The 22,915-nt window shown below is 41.4% G+C and overlaps 1 protein-coding gene across 3 annotated transcripts in view; it reads right to left on the bottom strand.

Moving 5' to 3' along the window:
- Positions 1-22,915, bottom strand: part of NIN (ninein (GSK3B interacting protein)) — a 108,491-nt gene that overhangs the window by 71,846 nt on the left and 13,730 nt on the right. For all 3 annotated transcript variants that reach the window (XM_011956884.1, XM_011956886.1, XM_011956885.1), the window contains exons 3-4: positions 13,286-13,367; positions 1,073-1,242 (exon numbers count right to left, since the gene is read on the bottom strand). In XM_011956884.1, coding sequence (XP_011812274.1) covers positions 1,073-1,242; positions 13,286-13,367 — 252 coding nt within the window. The remainder of the gene's footprint in view (positions 1-1,072; positions 1,243-13,285; positions 13,368-22,915) is intronic.

Below are 22,915 nucleotides of genomic sequence, written 5' to 3'. Positions count from 1 at the left end.
GGCACAACACTTGGACTCTTTTTAGTTACTTTTGGATTTTGGGGTATTCTGGAAAGTTGAGGAGGACACCGGATGTCTGATTGCTGGGGCCATTGTTGGGAGCAAGCTTCCTGTAGATTTCAGTAAGCTGAACATGGATGTTAGACTGCAATGAACACACAGGTGTGCATACACAAACACACACACACACACACACATACACACACAGAGTCCACTGACAATCTACAGACCACTTTCAGAAAGTGAAGGTGCTTTGTTTCTTTTCCAATTTATATTAGTATCTGAAATATCTGCAGCCCCAGTCTGAGCTGGGATTTGCAAGAAATATTTACAGCTTGCTCAGCATGGCATTTTCAATCATGTTCTATAAATGGGATGCTGGTAAATGAGCCATAAAGAAAGAATAAAGAAAATGTTACTGAACCTCCTTTATTGGTAGATTATGGCAATATGCAGAATGAAAAGATGGGGAATGAGGGAGGCTGGCAACTCTCTGCATGCTGGAGAACGAGACAGGCCTGGGTGCAAGGAAACCAGCAGGAAGAACCATGGCAACTGCTGGGCACTGGAAAGCACCCCTGGCTCAGTATCTTGAGGCAGAAACCAAGTGTTCGAGCTGCTTTATCACACTATGAAAGATAAGATGCAGGCTCTCAAAATGCCTGAACACATTGCTTTCATTTCCTGCTATAGATGCTGTTTTATAGTTTGGGGCAAGGGTAGGGGAGGAGCTGGTTCACCTTTTAAATAGCTAAAAATGATCATGCTATAGAGGAGAGAGATATTCAAGAACTAGAAGTGGGAGACTCCAGATGATGTGGACATACCTGAACTCTAAATGTATACATGACGCATGCACAGAAATGTCAGCTCTCCAAAAGCTGAAACGAGGTAAAAACATTCAAAAGATAGAAACATTATGTGTGTCCAAAAGGCAAGTAATAAGATTAGCAAGGAGTTGGTAACTGAGAAAAGCCCACATTGTGTCATCAACCCCCTCAGCTCTCCTGTCTCTGTCCTGCACTGACGTGGGGCTCGTGATCTAGATGAACGTGCACGCCCAACTCCTTACCTCACTGCAGTCACTGGCTGGGATGTGTGAAGGCCGTGCTTCTTCATCCAGTGGCTCAATCACTGTCACTTCGGCAAACTCCTCCACGGACTCTTGGAACTCGGGCAAGGACCTTCGTCCATAACGCTTCCCACCTCTAACATATTTGGGCTGAGCTTCTAGTGAGCAGCCTGAGTGAGGAGACAAGAGTTGAGGCCACATGACATCAGAATCTCAGTTCTTAGCTGCCACTCACAGCCATCGGACACAGCCTCTTATACCAGCCTCAAAATAGACCACCACTGTTTGCCAGTTGTGGTGGCTGTGGGTGTATATGAACCATCAGGTCAGATGCAGAACACGCCTTCTAATTCTGAATGATTTATGGGACCATGAGTATATATCTGCACATGATGGGAGCCATCCAACAATGGGCAGCAAGGGATCTGACTTAATAGTAGAGGATTAAGGTCAGGAAAAGGTGAGGGGTCACATTTGTTCTTCTGTTTATTAAGCTGGGTTTTCCAGCAGGGTGGGGAGACATCATATTAACAAAGAGTCACCTTGGAGGAAGTCTTAGAAAATGGTAATACAATGGACACCATATCAGCACTGTAAACTTAGTATCCACATCAATTAGTCTGAAACACCCTCCCTTACCTTAGTGATTCCGCTGTTAACCATTCCACTCTCTGATCTATCAAACAAGCAGGATGACAGAACAAAGAAACGGACACAGCACATTCTAAGTAATTAATGACAGCTAGTTACTTATATGAAACCTGGCATCAAGATCTCATTGTAAAATTAAAAGCAGTGAAATAAAATAGCAAATGTGAAACCACAGTAAAAAAAAAAAAAAAAAAAAAAACTGTATTGTTTTATCTCTTTGTAAGCATCGGTGTTATACAAAATAAAAAGGAATGTGCATGAGGAGAGAGTCATCTCTTGACCTTAAAGAAGGACTTCAGCATTTTGACATCACATGTCTCAAGTTCAACATTCACCACCTTCCCTGTCACCATCACCACCACTGCTGGATCACCACTGCCACCACCACCACCACCACCACCACCTCCACCTCCACAACTACAGGCTAAGCTTTTTCCACAATTGGAGCTTTAAAGCAATAAAATAAATACTTCACTCTATTCAAATGTTATCTCAGATATAGATTTTTTTAGCACCTTGTAAGCATTAGAATAAAATGTTTCATTAAAATACAAAAGATGGCAATGCTTTGATTTCTGTTGTCTGATTGTCCACACAGACATACTCTCTCGAGAACAGATATGTATTCTGTTTGAACATGAGTCTTAGCAAGGTATGTCTGAACTCAGACATGTAGACTTTTAAATGAGATTATGTATACATATTATAAAAATGACAATAGTTGATTAGATAAGAACTAAAAGAATGACTGTTCCTTTACCACCATTGAAACCATGTTGGGGTTCAGCCATTACTTTACAGTTTTCCAGGGAGGACTGGCGACCCTCTTTGACTAACCACCTCCCCACCATGTCCTTCCGCTGGGACAAGCTCAGATTTCACTAACTTCACAAATGTGGCCAGACACATCCTGAAAATGCTCAGCAAAGCTCAGAGTGAAGTATTTATGCTAGCCATATCATTTCCAGTGATATTTATATCCAGCTTTAAAAAAGTCCCAGTCAAGTCATTTTATTAGGTCGAGTGATTCTCTTACAGGAAGTGTTTAAGCATACAAAATTTATACTGAAAATTGCATGCATATTTGAAGGTACCTTTTATCGGAAGACAGTGTGTCAGCTTGTGACCATTCAGGAGCGGCCCAGACACCCGAGCTACTTGTTGGCAGCTGACACCCACAGATGCTAGTCAGATAAGAGGCAATGCAGAACCATCCTTAATTTATTACCTATTCTTAAATTTTGGTGGCAGACAACAAGATACACCATTAGTGACCATAGGGTTTGGAAAAGATTAAAAGGAACACTTAGAACCTTGGATAATGAACCACGGTATTTTCCCAGTGTAAGAACAAAGTCGTATCCTGGGGATGGAAGTGGCGAAGGAGCTCTTATTGCATGCTGCACTTAATCAGCGGTTAAAAAAAAAAGCAGTGGGACAACACAACTATCTTTTAAAAATCCATTGTGATCTAATCCCAAACCTACCAGTGGATGAAATGGTTCCCTAGTTGTTTACTATTCACTACCCCATGTAGTGCATAGTGTAGATGCAGTGGTGGATTCAAAACAGCTCTTTTTCGAAGCAATAAAAGGTAATAGATTGTGAGCTAGCAGGGACCCTGTGGAGTTTTGGCTTATTTACTCATTTATTTTTGCATTGCCAGGCATTAAAACGTTTATTTCATTATCTTATTTTATTATAATAACCAATTTGAGCAAACTCTAGGTTAATATCCTTCATAGAATATACAAACATGATAAAGTCAATTTCTAGAGATATCTACTAAACTGTGTAACCTTTCTGGAATAAAGACATTAGCACACACAAAGAAAAATGGGTTAAAGTTTTCTCATCACCACGCATGTGACCAATAACGAAGTGGATTAATCACACCATTTAAAAATAGTCAACTCTTAGAATGATACACTCACACTCCCATTTAGAGCATCCACCTCATTGCACTTAACATGATACGAAGGGAACAGGGATGGCAAAGGTAAGGATGTCCAGAGAGAACATTCATGGTCAACAGCCCTTCCTGGGTTAAGCATTGAAAACACTATGTTTCTCCTTATCAATCTCAACCAGAGATTTCGAACTGAAAAGCAACAGTTCACGGAACCATGCGGACTCTAAGACACGCTTACCCACTCAAGTTAAAGAATGCCTTGAGCCTTTCTGACCATGCCTAATGGAAGAGATCCAAAACTGCAACCCGGGGGCTAAGTTTACTTACTTTATGAGCACATCCAGATGGAACCTTTATTTTTCAGGGTGTCATTCTGGAACAATCTTACCTATGTCAGATAACATGGAGGCTTTTGGTTTATTAAGAAATGAAATTATCGACATCACAGAGCTTCCTTTAACACAGGTGAGAGTAACTGCTCCAATCACCACCTCCAAGAAGGGACATGAAATGCCTGGCCAACATGGCGAAACTCCGACTCTACTAAAAATACAAAAATTAGCCAGGTGTGGTGGCTTGTGCCTGTAGTCCCAGACATTTGGGAGGCTGAGGCAGGAGAATCGGTTGAACCTAGGAGGCAGAGGCTGCAGTGAGCTGAGATTGTGCCACTGCACTCCAGCCTGGGCAACAGGGCGAGACTCCACCTCAAAAACAGAAACAAAACAAAACAAAAAGAAATGCTACCAAAACAAAGTATAAAGGACGGCCATGCTTTCAGTGTTTCAGTGTTTGAGTTCCTTGAAAGTATATTTATGATTCTCCCTGGACTGTCAAAATTCTGAGCCTTTTTTCCTTCTTTCCAATTTTCCATTTCTCCTATTTGGCATCACTACAAAAATTAAAATGGACTTCAAAGGAAAGCAGACAAGCCCGGCTTGCCTAGAGCTGTCTCAGACCCCATCCCTGGAAAGCTTATTATGAGACACACCAATCAGAAGAAGGTGGCTTTGAGGCAGTCCAACCTGACCTAGTTTAATGGTGTAGGTTTTATTCCATAAACCAAATGTTTGGTTATGAGCAGGGGACAATAGCGAAACCTTGTTTCAATCCTCTGCTGGAGTAATGTGGAAGTGAGTGACAGTCTCTACAGAGCACGTAGGAAAAACATCTGATCCAGGAGTTAAAAAGATGAAGAAAATACTATTCTTTCTGCCCTTAGAAACGACAATTGGGATGCTCACATGCCACATTTGTTATTTCACATCTCATCTGTCCCAAGAAGAGCAACTCCAGAGCTGTGATAATGTCCCCTTCCAAATCACGATAAACCACCATGCACATGTATGATGCTTGACCAGAGGTCTTGCACTCATAATAAAAAGAAAGTTAAAATGCGGTGTCAGGGAAAATGACCACTCTGAGTAGATAAGCCAGCAGCAGCCAGGGGAAATAACCAACAGCCGCCTCATTCCTTGCCCAATTCCTTTCCCACTAGCAGTGTGGAGGGGAGAAACACAGCCTCCCCTACTCCAGGTTTCAAGCAACACAGAGTACACTTTTTAAAGCTCTCCCCTAAAACTGACCACTGCATCAGATCACCACATCTGCATCAGATGTGATACAGGTCACTGCTTAAAATGCTCAGCTCTCCTGAAACCACTGCATGAACGGCCAAAGCCAAAGCAATGAGGAGCTAAGGGAAGCTAAAATCATTATGCAAAACCTGAACACTAGATATCCAATTGAATGCTTTCTTTGCAAAAAAAACACAAGCTCAGGACCTGGAATGAAGTGGCAGCCATAGCTGCTTCCGGGAAGTTAAAGGAGATTTTTCAAACATGCTCCCCAGTGTTAGGTAGATTCGTTTAACGCATAAGCGTATTTACCAAATACCTGCCATAGGCAAAACATTATGTTGTCGCTGTTGAGGAATAAGATGGATATTTTATCATTTTTTTGGAATAAAACAATTCCCTGTTCCCAAAATGACCTGAGGCCATTTCCAAGGCTGAAGAAGAAAACCCTGTCCTTAGGGTGCTGGTATTCTCATTCTGGAATTGCTTGCGTAGGACTTTGCTTTCTATGTCCCTTCCTGACCCATTTAGTGAGGCTGGGAAATCATTCCCAGAGACACCACCCCCATCCAAAGAACCTCAGCACAGGAGGCCCATGTTCATGTTACATTGCTGCTGAGCTCACAGGAGTGCTGAAATCGTTTGAAAAGGAAAGGTGAAAAATGAAGCATGCGCAAACCTCCAGGACAGCATCCCCAAGAAGCTTTCTTGGGAAAAGGCAGTCATGCAGCAAACGAGCCTCACCCAGCCCCATTCTGCATCCCGCCTCCTTGCCTTTGCTGAATGCACCATCACACAGGGATTACACAGTGAAAACGCAAACCCACGCCTGATTCTAATTAAGAGAAGGGAAGAGAATCCAAGGCAAGACTAAGACCAAGAAAAATAAAGACAGAGACCAGTGGAGACTGACAGAGAGAGACAGATATGGAGAGAGAATGAGACAGAGACTGAGACCAAGAGAGGGAAAGAAGTGGGTAGGGAAACAGGAGATAATAGGGACCTAGAGGCCTATGGAGGGGTAGGGAAGGGGAGCGAGAGATATAGATGTGGGAGGACCACCAGGAAGGGAAAGGGTGGAGTAGGAGACTGAGGAGGAGGAGGGGAGAGGTGAGCTGGAGTGGAGGAAACAAGGGAGTGGGGAGGGGAATGTCTCAAGGATGGGAAGGGAGAAGAGGAGGCCAAGAAAGGTTAAACATTAAAAAGCCATCAGCAAAAGCTTTCTGACATGATCTGCCATTCCTTTTGCTTCCCAGTGCACTCCCTGCCTCTAGGGCCATCACCAGTAAGCAGCCTCACCACACTTCTGTGTGTACTAAGCCCTTTCCAAGGTAGCTGCTTGGAAGGGCATTAGCACCTCCATCCCCAGCTACTCTCTCCTGGAAACTCCACACAAGATACACACACACACACACACACATATATCTCAGACACAACTCCCAAGTAAACTGTTTCATTATCAAAATTCCCACCAGTCCTATTTAATTTTAAATGATATGAGCATTTCTTGCACATATACATATTTTTAAGTTGCCTTTTACCCTTAATAAATTTACCATATAAATAAGTATTCTTTCATAGCACAGTTTAATAGCTACTTAGTCACTGATTACATAGATAGAGCATGATTTGCCTCTGAGTACACTGTCCAATTTCTTTACTTGCTTTATACAGGCCGAGTATCCACTATCTGAAAGGCCTGAGATCAGAAAGAAGTGTTTCAGATTTCAGACTTTTTCAGATTTTAGAAAATCTAAAGTGTATCAGTTGAACATCCCAAATCTCAAACTCTGAAATCTGAAATGCTCCAATGAGCATTTCTTTTGAGTATCACGCTGGTGCTTAAAAAGTTTTGGATTTTGGAGCATTTCATATTTTTGGATTAGGGATGCCCGACATATATATTTTTTCACTATTTTAAATGACTAACCTTATACACACATTTTTATGTACATCTATAATTATATGCATAGCATAAAATCTGAGAGTAGCATGGATTAGCCAAAAGCATTATTACAGTTCTTGGTGCCTATTATCTTATGTAATCCTAGAAAGGTTCTTTTCTATCATTTTACAAAACATCAGTAGGCACGGGTGTTTCCAATTTCAGGATTATAAACACAATCCTAATATTCTCTTTCGTTGTTGTTGGCACTGGTGGTGGTAATGGTTCGCTTTTTCTTTTTTTGAAATGGAGTTTCATTCTTGTTGCCTAAGCTGGAGTACAGTGGTGCAATCTCGGCTCACTGTAACCTCCGCCTCCTGGGTTCAAGTGATTCTCCTGCCTCAGCCTCCTGAGTAGCTGGGATTACAAGTGTGCACCACCACTCCCTGCTAATTTTTGTATTCTTTACTAGAGACAGGGTTTCACCACGTTGGTCACGCTGGTCTTGAACTTCTGACCTCGTGATCCACCCGCCTCGACCTCCCAAAGTGCTGGGATTACAGGCGTCAGCCACTGCACCCGGTCTTTTTTTTTTTTTTTTTTTTTCCAGGCTGGAGTGCAGTGGCGCCATCTCAGCTCACTGCAACCTCTGCCTTCCAGGTTCAAGCGATTCTCCTGCCTCAGCCTCCCGAGTAGCTGGGATTGCATGCCCCTGCCACCATGTCCAGCTAATTTTTGTATTTTTAGTAGAGACGGGGGTTTCACCATGTTGGTCAGGCTGATTTCGAACTCCTGACCACAGGTGATCCACCTATCTCAGCCTCTCAAAGTGCTGGGATTATAGGTGTGAGCCACCGTGCCCAGCCTGTTTTGCTTTTAACTCCTGGAGAAAACTTCTGGTCCTCACTGTTAGCATTTCATTGACGCCAACAGAACAGGGACTAAGTTCTTACTTATCTTACTTAACCAAGAGAGGACAACAGAACGAGCCTTTGGGCCATCTGTGTGTAATACCTCCTAAAATCAGGGACTTGAGCCCGACTTCAGTGCCTACCCCAAGGCCTCTGAACATAGTTATAAACACAACTCTTCAATCACCGAAATCAACAGCTAGCCCAGTGACAGGCCATAAGACCTGATTCAAGGCACAATTGCTGAGTAAGTGAAAAAATGTCTGTTAACTGTATGTATCACTTCTTCAAAATATAAAGAAAATAATTACAATTGTGGCAGTCCTTGAAATTACGAAGGTCTGTTACAATAAAACAATCATCTGCCCCAAAACAATGCCTGGTCTTATTTTTTAATGAGTTGGCTTTTTCAAACCTGAGTTTTTCCCACAAATAAACAAAGAGACATTTCCAATGAATCACATCAAGGAAGAAAGGGCTTCCTGCATTATGCTAACATCTACTAAAGAACAGAAATCTAATGCAAGATGCATCAAACGAGGACAAAATCTCTGGAGACAGGATCCAGCTGGCATGTTGATGCCATGTAGCTTGGAGCTTCTGCCAGCATTTCCATTACAAAAATCCTATAATCCAAAGCCACGGCAAATTGAATAAAAAGCTAATAATTAAGTTGTTGCCCCTCTCCTATTCCAGAAAAACAATTTAAAAATTAAATTGTACACATAGATATGAAAGAATTATGCCATTGGCAATGCTAATCAGTTTGGAATTTACAAAAGACTCCCTACATCCCAATCCATTTTTCTGCCTTTATTTGAATTTCAATATTTTTCACTGTGTTGTTATTATAAAATTGCTTTTTAGGGGAAAAACTCTAAGAGTCTTAGAATTATAAATATCTGAGTTAAAAAGATGCTGAAAATAATCTAGTCCATATCTTCTGATTCTAAAAATAAAGAAACTGTACCTCAGAGGAGTTACAAGTGGCAGAGCTCAAGACTACAGAAATAATAACTTCATTTCATCTCCTCTCAAATCCCATGACAGCTTTGTTTCTATAGAATTTATATACAACTGCCTTTTATTAGGAGGCTATAAAAACATGAGATATACTATGCATTTGTCCTTAGGAAGAAGAACTTTATAGTTTCAATGAATGTTAAGTAAAATCTTACACAAACACAGGGCTAGCATTTTTCACAGATATGGATAATGTCATTTAGATATTAGAAGGCGACACAATCAAATCTTGGAGCTGAAAGGGATTTTATGTATTTTTTCAGCACAACCACTTTCACATATGAGGTGACCAAAGACCACTAAGGTCATGATATGTAAGATCTCCCGATTAGAGGGACAGAACCAGCATTTCCTAACTCCTCACTCAAGCGTGTCTCTATTAAATCAAGCTGACTTTTCTATATTATAGTCTGGTACAATATCTGATATTTATAAAAAGCTTTGGTGTTATAAAATATCAATTCATGGCCCTCTTGGTTTCCAAGGCTGTGCACTATGGCCCCCCTACTATTTTCAGTCTCCTTCTATAGTGTCAAGGTAACCTTTTATCTTAAAGACTGCCATCTCCATTGATTTCGAAAAGGCAAGACAAAAATAACACAGACCTGCCCGGGCGCAGTGACTCACACCTGTAATCCCAGCACTTTGGGAGGCCGAGGCGGGTGGATCACAAGGTCAGGAGTTCAAGACCAGCGTGGCCAAAATGGTGAAACCCCATCTCTACTAAAAATACAAAAAAATTAGCCGGGCGTGGTGGCGGGCACTTGTAATCCCAGCTACCCAGGAGGCTGAGGCACAGAATTGCTTGAACCTGGGAGGCGGAGGTTACAGTGAGCCAAGATCGCACCACTGCACTCCAGCCTGGGCGATAGAAAAACAAAAACACAGACCTGGTCCCTTCTAAGATGAGCTAAGCATGACCAGCCAAATAATGCAGAGGACACAGGCATCCCTGTCCCTAACAATCAGGTGAAACTTGCTTTTTGTGCATTCCTCCTTGCTGCCTCTGGCCACTTGTCAGACCCTTTTGGCCAGGTTGCACTGACTGAGGACTGGCTCACCCATCTGAAAGCTAAAATCCTCAACCTAAAGCCTTCTTGAATCATATCCCTTGGTGATACAGTGTAAGCCCTCTTCTCGCCACTAGCTGTAAGACTTCAATTAAGCTACGTACCTCTTTGGGCCTCTATTTGCTCATGGATGAAATGGCAGGGTTCTCTCCAGCCCTAAACATGCTATGATCTATGATTTAAGGGATAGTTACTTCCATAAAGGGAGAGGGAGAGGTAAATGAAGGTGGCCTCTTGATGTACTGCATTCGAATCCCGACCCTACTTCCTCAGTCTCTGCCCAGCCAAACCAGTCTGCCTGCAGCAGGGTAGAGTCACTTTTTTTTTTTTTTTTTTTTTTTGAGATGGAGTCTCACTCTTTCACCCAGGATAAAGTGCAGAAGTGTGATTTTGGCTCACTGCAACCTCCGCCTCCTGGGTTCAAGCAATTCTCCTGCATCAGCCTTCTGAGTAGCTGGTACTATAGGTGCCTGCCACTACACCTGGCTACTTTTTTGTATTTTCAGTAGAGATGGGGTTTCATCATGTTGGCCAGGCTGGTCTCGAACTCCTGACCTCAAGTGATCTGCCTGCCTCGGCTTCCCAAAGTGCTGGGATTAGAGGCGTGAGCCACCATGCCTGGCTAAGAGTCACATTTTAGAGTGGGTGGAAGAATGTCTGAGTGGAAAGAATTGCATGATCCCCACGAACAACTGGAGGGGCTAAGGAGAAATTGGCAAAAGACAGAAAAAGCAGAGATGCTCAGGAACAAAGCGGGGAATGTGGGAGGAAAAGCTGACTCATGTCTCAAAGCGCAGGCTCAATCCTAGATTTTATCCTGCCAGGACAAATGTTAGGGAAGTCATAAATGCTACAAGAAATGCTATCAATACGTACTTTTCTGCTGCATTACACTGACGTGGGGCAGTTTTGAGATGAAGACTTACTGCCTACCCAAAGGATGGAGCACACAGCAAAACTAGAAAAATCCCTTCCATGTGTCGTCCTGGAAGACTTGTCCAAATTATGATCTTTGCCTGCATAGCAGTGAGGCAGACACATAACTATGAAACCACCATCTGGAGCTAGATTTATAAATTTTACTTCCTGGCTGTGACCAAGCTCAACCAGCCATTGTCCAGCTCAAGGATGTCCAATCTTTTGGCTTCCCTGGGCCACACTGGAAGAATAATTGTCTTGGGCCACACATAAAATACACTAACACTAATGATAGCTGATGAGCTAGAAAAAAAAATAAAGGTCCATGCATAAATGTATAACGTTTTAAGAAAGTTTAAGAATTTGTGTTAGGCCGCATTCAAAACTGTCCTGGGCCACATGCAGCCCATGGGCCGTGGGTTGGACAAGCTTGGTCTAGCTCATTCTACTGCTTGGATCCCAGCAATGTACAACTCCGGGTGAGGACTCTTCACATCTGTAGTCACTATAAATCTGTATATTTATTATGATAAGTTTCTGGCAGGTGACAGTGACAGTACGGGTTTTGAAGAAACGGCAGCAGGAGGATCATGTGGATTAGCAGCAGGACGGTTGGTTCCAAATCCACATAAAAGCACATTATCAGCACACAGAACCCTGAATTTATGCTTATATGACCTATGCTCATGTTAGCTAATATCTACCCTGGTGGTGATGTCACCGTAGCTCTATTCAGGCTCCCCAGATGTCTCAGGCCCCCTAGATGTCGCACCATTGTTATCAACATGACAGACAACCTTAAAAAAGTGAAAACACTAATAAAATGAGACCACATGAAAAAACAAAAGTCCATGTTCTAGCAGTGGTCACCTGTGGAAACGCCAATGTTTGTCTGGAAAATTTCAAGAATGCAATAACCTCCCTCAGGCTCACTGGGGGCTTCTAAAGAGCTCTATCAAGGGTCAGAGTTAAGAATAACATTGCTAGGGGTGTCACCATTACCGAAAAAGGGGGAGACTCAATTCAGAATCTAAAACATTGCTAAAGGTAGGGTCCATCCACACAACACAAATCTAGAGCACTTCAGAGGGCAGGATGAAGAACTAGATCACCCAGCAAGGGTGAAAAATGAGTTTCCATCTGTGCCTCACCTAAATAGGTCACACTGAATGACTCCTTGTAGTGACAAAATGTTAATGATTTATCCTCCGTTTCAAAACTGGACATATTTTTGATGTTCTCTTTTTTAAAGTAGGGTTTACTGAGGCATAATTTACACAGAGTAAATTTAATCCTTTTATTGCACAAGTCTCTGGGTTGGAAAAACTCACACAATCCTGTAACTACTAGCACCATTAAGATATAAAAGTTTCATTGTCCCCCAGATTCCTTCATGCCCCTTTGTAGTCAACTCCTATCCATGCCCTGGCAACCACGAATTTGATAAAACCAGACTGTACTGTAATACAAATTTCCACAGTGTTTAGACTCCCCTTTATACATCTACCATATTTCATTGATTTGAAGACACCCCCCCACACACACCAGAAACTCTGAAATGAAAATTTGCAATTAATGTCATTTTTCATTACAATTGGCAACAATTTTTGTTTTTAGAGATACAGGAAATAACAATGTGTCTTACAACCTATGGTGCTTAGAAGAAAATCAGTGAAATACAATATTAAGTCCTTTATTTTGAAACGTTCATTGAATACTTACTACATGCTAAGCATTCTTCTAGGCACTGGAAATACAAAAATGAACAGCATGGTCCTCAAGGAATTATCACTTGAGAGGAGGAGACAGATAATTATAATGTAATATGATAATGTCTATAGCAGAGCATTATCCACTCACTACGACTAAGTAAAATTCTTTCTACACTGGCCACTCTTCTACCTTCAGGAAAAAATTTCCCCAAATCGTATCCTTCCACGTAAAAGGAAATAAGGATGAAAGCAGTTACCATTCAGCTTCACTCTACTCATTCCAAGAATGAGTTATTGCCACACCATCTGACATATTGCCTAGAAACAATCCAATTATTTTCTCCATAATACTATGCTGCTGTAGTAGAGAAGTCTCATTTTAGTGTTCAACAGCTGCAAAGCTTTTGATAATATTGAAGAGAAGTCACTGAAAATAACTGCTCAATCTGTGAAAGGCAGATGCCCCCAATCCTTCATAGACATGCTTCAAGGTCCCCAGATTCTTCCCTGGATAACTTTTAAAGGGGAATGCAGAGAAGAAGAGTGAGTGCCCTTACCTGGTTCTTGAAAGTGTTCTTCATTTGACAGAGTTCTGGACAAGATGAGTATTAATGCTTCTTTAAATTGGTCAAAATGTACCTAAAAAAATAAAAATAGATTTAAAGTAATTTCCACAGCTCTAAGAATGCAAACCTATCTACAAGGTACCAGAACTGTTTTCTTCCCAACCTGACAGCCTTGAAGTGAGTCAGAACCCGATTTGTTGCCTTTTTCATTTCTCTAAAGACAGAAGGGAAAATAGGCTGATGATTTTGACACCTAGTGCCATAAACACTCATATCAATATGTATTCACCCCCAAGGAAAAAACTATATAGCAAAATCCTCTTTATAAACTCAGAAAAAGATATATTTTAAACTCTTAGCTCCTTTTATTTTTCTGAACAAGACCAGAAGAGAAAGATGTTAGGCTAGATATTAGAAAAGCCTTCCCAAGCAAATGATCCAATGTAATGGTGTCCCAAAGACGCTGCCATATCTTGAGATATTCTAGAAGGGAGTAAGCTGTCTTTTGAGGATGACTTGAATACAGTCTTCCTTGGGGGAAGGTATGTAATATTTATTTCCCAAGACCCCATGACTCCATAAATAAGCAAAAATCAATAGCAGATGCACAAAGGATAAAAGAATCTTAAGAAGTATTTTCCTGAATTCTTAAAAAATAGAGTCATCTTGACTGAAGTTGGAAAGAACCTGAGTTTTATTTAAGTAAATAGTCAGAACTAGGATATGACTTTGTTGAAAACGTAAAAGCATTTTCTTTATGGCTGAGGATATTCTATAACTTAAATGTATGTAATCTCACCTTGGGTCTTCTCATCACAATTCTAGTTTGATAATGTGGCACCTATTGATACAGAACCCCCATGTAAATGCAAAATTGGTAAATTTGTAATTTGTACTGTTACGGGATGGGTCTCTTTGGATGTCATGACAAAACACTGCCCAGAGGTTTAATATAGGTGACAGATAAACTTCCAAATCAAATTTATAAAAGCAGCAAATTTCATTAGTTATTGAAACAGTGGACAAAAAATCATATCATGTCTTATCTGTGCAAATCAAAACAAGAGAGGAATCCATTGAGATTTATATGTCATAAAATTGTATCTGCTTACAATTTACCACATTCTCCCAAAATATATGTGATTTCTCTACTATGTTAGTTTTGATTGATTGGAATTACTGAAATCATTGGATTATATTGCATATATTTAAGGTGTACAACTTGATGGCATGATATATGTATACAATGTGAAATAATTACTACATTCAAGCTAATTAAAATATACATCACCTCACATAGTTACCTTTATACAAACTTAAAGAATCTACATAACCTAAGGAGAAAGAGCAGAAGCCTGTCAAGGAAAACCAGGCACCTGCTAAAGATCCAGGGAGGTACAATCCTTGAAAGGGTGAAAGATTGTGGAAAGGTAGGCTACATTAATTAGGTTTCACAGTCAAGCAGCCTGGGGGATGGAGGGGAGGTCACGTCCTGCTACTGTCCCAGAGTCAAAAATAGGCACCAGTTAACATGGGCAAGGCCAGCTTGCCAATCAGCCAGTTCACAAACATCACACACTCAAGAGCTCTGGTACTCAGGGCCACTTGACAGGCATCTATGAATTTTCACAGAATCATTCATTCTTCTCAGAGCAGCCAGAAGCAGGGTTAGGAGGACACACAAAGGCTCTACAGCGAGGTGGGTCCAGGCTCTAACCCTAGCTCTTCCTTCACTGCCTGATGTGAATTGGCGACATTACAAAGCCTCTCCAAGCTCTAGTTCGTTTGTCTGGAAAACTGAGGACATCTAACAACTGATATTTATTATTCATTCAATAAATATTTATTGAGCAGCTGCTCTATGCCAGGCACTGTACTTGGTCCTGGTGACACAGTAGTGAATGAGAGTGACAAGTCCCTGTGCCACAATGCTCACAGTCTCAGGAAATGTCACAGAGTGTCCAGGCAGCTGCTAAGAGCATTGCACGTATTTTATGGTATTTATAATACCGCCTCCCTGTGTTAGGAAGATAAAATGAGAATTGAGTAAAGTATCAAGAATGTCCTGGGACTGTAAGATACCCAGCAAGTGGTAGTTAATAGTACCAATAGGTAGAGTAATAGGGGTGACTGACTGTTCCTATCACTTTTATAAAGAATCAGGGCCCTGGCCAGGCACAGTGGCTCACGCCTGTAATCCCAGCATTTTGGGAGGCCAAGACAGGTGGATCACTTGAGGCCAGGAGTTTGAGACCCGCCTGGCCAACATGGTGAAACCCTGTCTCCACTAAAAATACAAAAATTAGCTGGACATGGTGGTGCACACCTGTAATCTCAGCTACTTGGGAAGCTGAGGCAGGAGAATCGCTTGAACTCAGGAGGCGTAGGTTGCTGTGAGCCGAGGTCGACCCACTGCACTCCAGCCTGGGTGACAAGAGCAAAACTCTATCTCAAAAGAAAAAAAAAAAAAAGAATCAGGGTCATATTTTCAAGCAAAGCTAATGGCCATGAGAGAGACCAAGATAGCCAAGGGTGAGAGGTGGGGGCGGCAGCAGGGAGGTCCAAGGGCCTGCCTTCTCCTCCGGGATCTGTGGAGTTGCCCAGCATCAGAGAAACTGATCCAGTTTGCTATATTTAGGGACCTGTAACTCTAGGTTTCTTCTCTCTTTCAAGGATATTAATGGAGGGGACTGAATGAAATGTAAGTCTCTCCTTGCTAGAGTTACAAGTTGAACATAAAGAAGGTTCTCTTTCAAAAGGAAGGTGTTTGGAGGATTTCAGATCCTTTACACTTGACTCTGTGGGTCTCCCTGGGTCTTCTAAAGGTGTAAGTTTTGATGGAGGCCATTGGAAATAACCCTCCTGAATTTGGTCCCAACATAGTTCAACTCATTGTTCGAAGGTCACTCAGTAGTCCACGTACCTCAATTTTACTTTCCCTGACAAATGACAAAGGCATCTATAATCTGGAATTGATTCTAATACACTTCCAGCTTTACATGAGGTCTAAGTACACCTTAAATATGGTATGACAAATACACAAGCTTTTGAGACAGTAAAAGGTTCATTTATGTGGAGTTTATTTCACCACCTCACCTATCTAGAGTACAGCAGACAGCCAGGAAAGAAACACAGGGGGTCAAAAGCTGAGGGAGGTGCCATTAAGCCCAGGCACTCTTCCCATAGAAAATGCCACGGGACCAGCTCAGTATTTCTACATTCCTACTCTACCTGATTATTATAAACTTCATAATCCTGCTTCCCAACTCACTAGATTGGAAGCAGCAAATAAAAGACAGGGGCACTCCAAGCTAAAAGTACAAGGAGTAATTATTAACATATTAGCCAGGTATGGTGGTGTGCACCTGTCATCCCAGCTACTTGGGAGGCTGAAATCAGAGAACTGCTTGAGGCCAGGAGTTTGAGACCAGCCTGATAACATAGCAAGACTCCATCTCAAAACATAAGAAATAAAAAGAAGCAATTATTGACATATTGAGATTGAAGAAAGACATTAACCATCCTTCTTCAAACAAAAATAAAGTATAATGCTTCTTATACTTTACAAACGTATTTTTAAAACTCTATTAAAAACTACATAAACTATAAAAAAAAGACAATATGTGCATTCAAAAACTTAATAGGCTAGGGTTGTTTGGTGTTGGGGCATGTATCCATGCTTAGTGTTGAGGCAAGGATTCATTAAGTGAATCCTGAAGCTATTACTTTTTTTTTTTTTCCCAGATGGAGTCTTGCTCTTGTTGCTCAGGCTGGAGTGCAATGGTGCAATCTTGGCTCACTGCAACCTCTGTCTCCCGGGTTCAAGCAATTCTCCTGCCTCAGCCTCCGGAGTAGCTGGGATTACAGATGCCCACCACCACGCCCGGCTAATTTTGTATTTTCAGTAGAGACAGGGTTTCATCATGTTGTCCAGGCTGGTCTCGAACTCCTGACCTCAGGTGACCCACCTGCCACGGCCTCCCACAGTGTGGGGATTACAGGCGTGAGCCAACGCGCCTGGCCTTGAGGGTATTACTCTTGTAACACAGAAGAAAAACTCATGAGTCAGGAGATTTGAAATGATCACGAACAATCTAATTGTGTTTAATACACTCTTGTATATGATAAAACTAAAATTTTGAATCCCCAGTGGTCAACCTTTTTTGTTTTTGGTCTACCATTAAATGGGGTAAAAGATCCAGCTATTAAACAATTTTATGGTGCTTTTGTGGTGGTTCACACCTGTAATCCCAGCACTTTGGGAGGCTGAAGCGGGCAGGTTGCCTGAGCTCAGGAGTTTGAGACCAGCCTTAGCAACACGGTGAAATTCCATCTCTACTAAAAAAAATTAAAAAAAAAAAAATAGCTGGGCATGGTGGCAGGTGCCTGTAGTCCCAGCTACTCGGGAGGCTGAGGCAGGAGAATCGCTTAAACCCAGGAGTTAGAGATTGCAGTGAGCTGAGATCGCACCACTGCACTCCAGCTTGGGTGAAAGAGTGAGACTCTGTCGCTGAAAAAAAAAAAGTTTTTTTTTTATGAATGTGGGTCATGGATAATGCTAGATGGATGACGGTATTATCGTAGGTTCAGTCTTTCGTAGATATTTTGTCATCTGAATCTCACAATGTCCATGTGACACAGTCAAGGCAGAGACCCTACCTCAAAATTGAAAGGTGAGAGGTAGAGAAGGCATGCACCAGGCCTCTGACCGGACTCATCAGAGCCCGGCAAGCCTGCCTGGCTCAGGCCCACTTCCCTCTTGGTCTGACCCCTCAGGGAAATCCCTTGCTGCTGGAAGTCAAATCCTCAACTTCACACAAAGCCACCAGGTGTAAAGCACACACCAGGTATAAGGCAGGATCAGGAGATACATGATCGAGAAGACATACAACCTCTGCCCTCAAGGAGTTTATCAGTTACCCCATAGATTCTAGAAGTGGAAGGGTAGAATGGGGAAAAAGAGAGGAAGGTTTATTAGTAACTACAAGATAGAAGCTGGTATGTGCCTAAGAGAGACAAAAGCTGGTAAGGGCCTCTGATAAACAAGCATGTCCTACTTGGCCAATAGGGAGGAAAAGAGGGACAGTTTTGCAACACTTGAATTCTCTAAAATCTTCACAGACAGAGATTAAAGGTTTCCAAAATTTACTTATGATGTAGTAAATCGGCCTCATTTTAGATGAAAAGGGGCTCTATAAAAGATTAAACAGGATTATTAACTCAGAGGCTCTTCATAACCCAATAACGTCTACTTGGTCGAATTCCTCTTTTCCCAACTAAAAGTCCGAAAATTCACACACCACACAGCAGCTGGTCCAAACCATTAGAGCAGCTTAAGTCTTGCACTGATCTTTATTTTCCTTCTTGCAAGTGTAGACACTGGGCCCTTGGATTTAAATAGCAGTAAATGCCTCATCTTTCAAAAAGATAGTTCTCTTGTGGAGGAGGCTACTGCGATTTTTCATCAATGCTCATGAACACTGATGTGGTGGAAAAGCCCCTTAGGGCACAACCCAGAACCGAAATGTTGATGAACACCCCCCACCTGTGGGCTAACCATGTTCAGTAACTGCCAAGTTTTAAGTACCATTTTTCTCCTCCAAGGGAGCTTTACTACTGTATTTTGTTAAAAATTAGAAATCTTCACACATATACAATACAATTAAGTCTCACAAGGTAACAAGTTTCCGAGTTGTGCATACACTGGTTGGTACCTCTTCATTTGAATAATAATTGCTGCCATTCATTTTGCAAGCATTCCTATACCTCGTATGCCTCAAAGGGCAGTTTGCAGCAATGGGGAAACTACACGACTGATGAAAACCACACATGACATTTAAACTAAATTAAGAGGAAAACCGGTCAAGTCTGATATTTTCTGTCATGTGTCACCACCTCTTAGGAGAAATTTACCTCATCACTTTTCCTCTCCACATTTCATAGGAATGCTTTTTTAGAAACGCAGTTTGCTTTTTTTAAGAAAAGAACTTAAGCATCACACAAGAAACACATTCAAACCACACACACACACAAACCCTGTAACAGGAAGCGGAACAAGGAAACTAATGTTGCATAAACCCATCTCGTGCAATCATGGAGATCAAAGGCAGTTTCCTCATGTGTGCAGGCACTACTGGAAACAGACCCAAGGTGGGAGAACTCAAGCTAGCTCTAAACCAGGTGAGTTTACGAAACGAGACAAAGGTCTATGTAACTAATACAAACTTAGTAGGTTTGTCTTTACTAATATAAAGAGAAATTAATGAAAGAAGATTCAAAACATTGTGTTAATTGAAATGGCTACAGAAATATGGACTTATCAGAAGTCAATGCACAGGAAAGTGCTTAAAGCATTATGCAAAGAGAAATGACATAGACTAAAAAAGAGGCAGTTTTGTAATGAAAGATACACTTCTATTTTATTCTAAATCAAGTATTTAGGTTATTGTAACTTGAATTGTTAACTTAATATTATTGTATTTAATATTCATTTATTAAATTGTAATATTGTAACTTAATATTCATTTACTGCAGACAATGTAGAGAGAGGCAAAGGCTATTTTAAAGAGTAGGTTTATAAAATCTAAAGCAACTATATGAAGCTGTACTCCACGACTGATCCAAGGAATCCTATTTACAGATGGAAATGAATTCAAACTACCACCATGCAAGAGAACTTCTAGCAAATCTACTCTTCACTCTAACCATATTTCCCGGTAAATCATTACTAGGAAGTCACTATTTATCAAAAAGTCATTCTGGGTGTGTAGAGGGTAGGAGAAAGGAGCATACAGCCAGATACAGCAAGTTAACTGTGTCCTTGGCTCTATGATAAGCCTTTGATACACACAAATCTCAGTCCACCTTCATCACATTCTTGTAAGGGAAATATTCTTCCCATTATACTGATGAAAAAACGGAGGCTCAGAGTATTTAAGATAACATGTTCATATGGTTAAAAAGTGGCAAGAGCCAAATAGCCAAGACAATCCTAAGAAAAAAGAACAAACCTGGAGGCATCATGCTACCCACTTCAAACTGTACTACGAAGTTTCAGTAACCAAAACAGCATGGTTCTGATAGAAAAACAGACACACAGACCAATGGAACAGAATAGAAAATTCAGAAATAAGACTGCACACCTACAACCATCTGATTTTTGACAAACCTGACAAAAACAAGCAGTGGGGAAATGATTCCCTATTTAACAAATGGTGCTGGGCGAACTGGCTAGCTATATACAGAAAATTGAAACTGGACCCCTTCCTTACACGTTATACAAAAATTAACTCAAGGTAGGTTAAAGATTTAAATGTAAAACCCAAAACTATAAAAACCCTAGAAGAAAATCTAGGCAATACCATTCAGGACATAGGCATGGGCAAAGATTTCATGACAAAAACGCCAAAAGCAATTGCAACTAAGCAAAAATTGACAAATGAGATCTAATTGAACTAAAGAGCTTCTGCATAGCAAAATAATCTATCATCAGAGTGAACAGACAACCTACAGAATGGGAGAAAATTTTTGCAATGTATCCATCTGACAAAAGTCTAATATCCAGAGTTTACAAAGAACTTAAACACATTTACAAGAAAAAACAAACAACCCCATTAAAAAGTGGGCAAAGGACATGAACAGACACTTCTCAAATGTAGACATTCACGCAGCCAACAAACATGAAAAAAAGCTCAACATCACTGATCATTAGAGAAATGCAATGAGATGCCATCTTACACCAGTCAGAATGGCAATCAATAAATAGTCCAGAAACAACAGATGCTGGTGAGGTTGTAGAGAAAAAGGAACACTTTTATGTTGCTGGTGGGAGCGTAAATTAGTTCAACCATTGTGGAAGACAGTGTGGTGATTCCTCAAAGATCTAGAGACAGGAATACCATTAGACCCAGGAATCCCATTACTAAGTATATACCCAAAGGAATATAAGTCATTATACTATAAAGATATGTGCATGCATATGTTCATTGCAGCACTATTCACAACAGTAAAGACATTGAATCAACCCAAATGCCCATCAGTGATAGACTGGATAAAGAAAATGTGGTACATATATACCATGGAATACTATGCAGCCACAAAAAGGAACAAAATCAGCCTGGCATGGTGGCTGAGGCCTGTAATCCCAGCACTTTGGGAGGCCAAGGTAGGCAGATCATGAGGTCAGGAGTTCGAGACCAGCCTGGCCAACATGGAGAAAGCCCATCTCTACTAAAGACACAAAAAATTAGCTGGGCATGGTGGCACACACCTGTAATCCCAGCTACTCAGGGGGATGAAGCAGAATCACTTGAACCCAGGAGGTAGAGGCTGCAGTGAGCTGAGATCCCACTATTGCACTACAGCGTGGGGCGAAAGGGCAAGACTCCATGTCAACAAAACAAAAACGAACAAACTCATGTCCTTTGCAAGACATGGATGGAGCTGGGAGCCATTATCCTCAGCAAACTAAAGCAGGAACAGAAAATTAAACACCGCATGTTCTCACTAATAAGTGGGAGGTGAACAACGAAAACACATGGACTAATTGGTAGGGGTTAGGGGCAGGCAGGGAACAGCACACACTGGACCTGTGAGGTGCGGGGAGGGAGAACATCAGGAAAAATTGCTAATGGATGCCAGGCTTAATACGTGGGCAATGGGTTGATCTGTGCAGCAAACCACCATGGCACACATTTACCTATGTAAAAAACCTGCACATCCTGCACATGTACCCCAGAGCTTAAAAGTTGAAGGGAAAGAAAATGTGACAAGAAGAGGAACCTGAATCCAGGACTGACTTCAAAGCCTGTGCTCTAACTGTATATTATCTGCATGTGGTGTTGGTAGTGTTTGGGGAGCAGGGTGAGGGAATGGAGATTCACTTTTGCAAATTTGGAGTTTGAGGAAACTGTGGAGATATGTATTCAAATGCAGGGGCTGGGAAATCTAGGATCCTATCCTGGTACTGACACAAATGAGTCATCTGATCTTGCAAAAGCCAAGGTTTCTCTGTCAGACAGATGAACTCTGAGGTCTAAAATCTGAGGCAGACACTGAAGAACTTTAAGTCCCCTCTGTCCAGACAGGAAGCTACTCATAAAAGTATCCATGAAATAATGATGAAATCTAATAAGCATCCCTAATCGTAGAAATAAGACATTCTGAAACCAGGTCGGTAGAAGAGAATGGTCATTTAGCACTTGTTCCTCCCTGCCGTTCTGAGTCCAGGCCTTCCCAACAGTTCTCCCTTTTGATCCTTGTCACACTAAATATCTCTGACAGATACAGCGACGTACTGTACACAAACACACACTTAATTCTGCAATGAGTTTGATGAGAAAGCATTAATACAGAGTCAAAGCAAGTTGAGCAGTCTCCTAATCAGGTCTTCTTGTCTATAAATGGGAAACCACAGACCCTTAGGAGTTCAAAGTTAGAGATTAGATCCAAGTCTACATATGCAAAAAACCTCCTCCTAGCTATCTTTTCTCTCCCACAACATAGGCCATTTCCTTCCATGGGTTTAAGTCTCCCTAGCCTCCCTTCCACAAGTCAGAGACAACCAGTCTGACTTTTGTTTGAGTTATATAATGACAACCCCATCAGCAGGACCACTATTAC

This window comes from Colobus angolensis, unplaced genomic scaffold (assembly GCF_000951035.1).
Source record: "Colobus angolensis palliatus isolate OR3802 unplaced genomic scaffold, Cang.pa_1.0 Scaffold428, whole genome shotgun sequence".
NCBI classification, from domain to species: domain Eukaryota; kingdom Metazoa; phylum Chordata; class Mammalia; order Primates; family Cercopithecidae; genus Colobus; species Colobus angolensis.
This window is presented reverse-complemented; position numbering and strand designations above follow the sequence as displayed.